This window comes from Orycteropus afer, unplaced genomic scaffold, assembly GCF_000298275.1.
Source record: "Orycteropus afer afer isolate SDZICR_OR568_19922 unplaced genomic scaffold, OryAfe1.0 scaffold00539, whole genome shotgun sequence".
NCBI classification, from domain to species: Eukaryota; Metazoa; Chordata; class Mammalia; order Tubulidentata; family Orycteropodidae; genus Orycteropus; species Orycteropus afer.
The window spans coordinates 744,833-746,367 of NW_006922126.1; the positions used below are offsets into that span (position 1 = coordinate 744,833).

At 50.7% G+C, this 1,535-nt stretch overlaps 1 protein-coding gene across 1 annotated transcript in view; it reads right to left on the minus strand.

The window, feature by feature from the left end:
• The window catches only part of GAK (cyclin G associated kinase), a 140,798-nt gene that overhangs the window by 107,137 nt on the left and 32,126 nt on the right, over positions 1 to 1,535 (minus strand). Inside the window, exon 5 of the mRNA XM_007955764.1 lies at positions 702 to 844. Coding sequence (XP_007953955.1) covers positions 702 to 844 — 143 coding nt within the window. The remainder of the gene's footprint in view (positions 1 to 701; positions 845 to 1,535) is intronic.

Genomic DNA, 1,535 nt, shown 5'->3' on the forward strand with positions numbered 1-1,535 from the left:
GCAGAAAGAATTTGACAATTTGTTGTTAGTGTTCACAGAATCTAAGAAATACTATTCAAGCAATTTACAACTACATCGATCACATATTATTCAAGAAGGAAGAAGGAAGACAGGCGAGTTGATGCCTTTGAACTGTGGTGCTGGCGTGGAACACTGAAAATTCCATGGACTGCCTGAAGAATGAACAGATCTGTCCTGGAACAAGTGCAGCCAGCATGCTCCTTGGAAGCGAGAATGGCCAGTGTTCTTCTGACCTACTCTGGTTATGCTGTCAGAAAGGACCATTCCCTGAAGCAGGATATCATGCTTGGTCAAGTGGAGGGTCAGGGAAAAAGGGGAAGGCCCTCAACGCGACGGATGGACACAGTGGCTGCAGTGATGGGCTCAGGTACAGCAAGGACCGTGAGGCTGGCACAGGACCAGGCAGTGTTTCATTCTGTTGTACTTGGAGTCGCTTTGAGTTGGAGCCGACTCGACGGCACCTAACAACAACAACACGAGAACAGAGTGATTCTTTCCAGCGCTTCAACGGAAAAGTCTCCAAAAAACTCAGTTCTGCTATTAAGAAGCTTCTGTACCAATCTGTGCAGACTTCTCAAGGAGAGCAGTCACCCCGAATCCTTGCTGGCCAGCAGCTGCAGCGTCTTTACGTGCTGGCTGATGGCAGCCGCGAGGCCAGCCTCGGGCGGGCGAAATGGTACCTTGAGGTCTCTGTGAATGATGGGCGGCTTCTGCTTATGCATGTGCTGCACTGCTCTGCACGTCTGATAAAATATCTTCAGAACCGTGTCGCACGAGAGAGGACCTCGAGACTCAATTTTCTTTATAAAATCCACCAGCTGTCCTACAAGAGACAATTAAATGCACATCACCACAGAGCTAGAAATGGCAGGACCTCCCTGGCCAGCTGGGTGAGGACACCCTGTGCGGCCCTCCAACCACCACAGACACAGTGCTGCATGACATGAGACCACAGCCCAGGCGCCACTCTGCCTCGCACGGGCTGAGTCAGAGCCTGTCACAAACAGGCGTGTGGCTCCCAGAGGTGCACCACCGCGCACAGGAGCACTGCTGCGGCGTCAGTGTTGGGCCACAGCTGGGGCCACGAGCCACCAGTCCAGGTCTTTCCTCCAACTGGACTATGCTCAGAGAAGGCACTTGATCAGTTGTGTTGCTTCAAGGAACCTGCCCGTAGAAAGGTTTGCTCTGTACAAGGAAGCTCTCTGTTCACGACAGTGCAGACCACCACCAGGAGTGGGCAGAGGACAGCACCTGGCCCAGTGGGATAGGCAACGGCTGTCTCAGTGTAGAGCCTTGAATTAAACACCCCCTGCAGTAGCTCTGTAGAGAAATGGGTCTCTGTGCACAAACGCCCCAGGCCACTGACAAAATACCAACCCGAGCAAGTCGGGTATGCCCTCGTTGTGAGAGAGAAACTAGAAATGTATTTTTTCATGTATCTCTAATGAAATGATCACCATATTTTCATAAATAACGAAGGGTTGATAACATTAAATTACGTTAAATTTTAACAA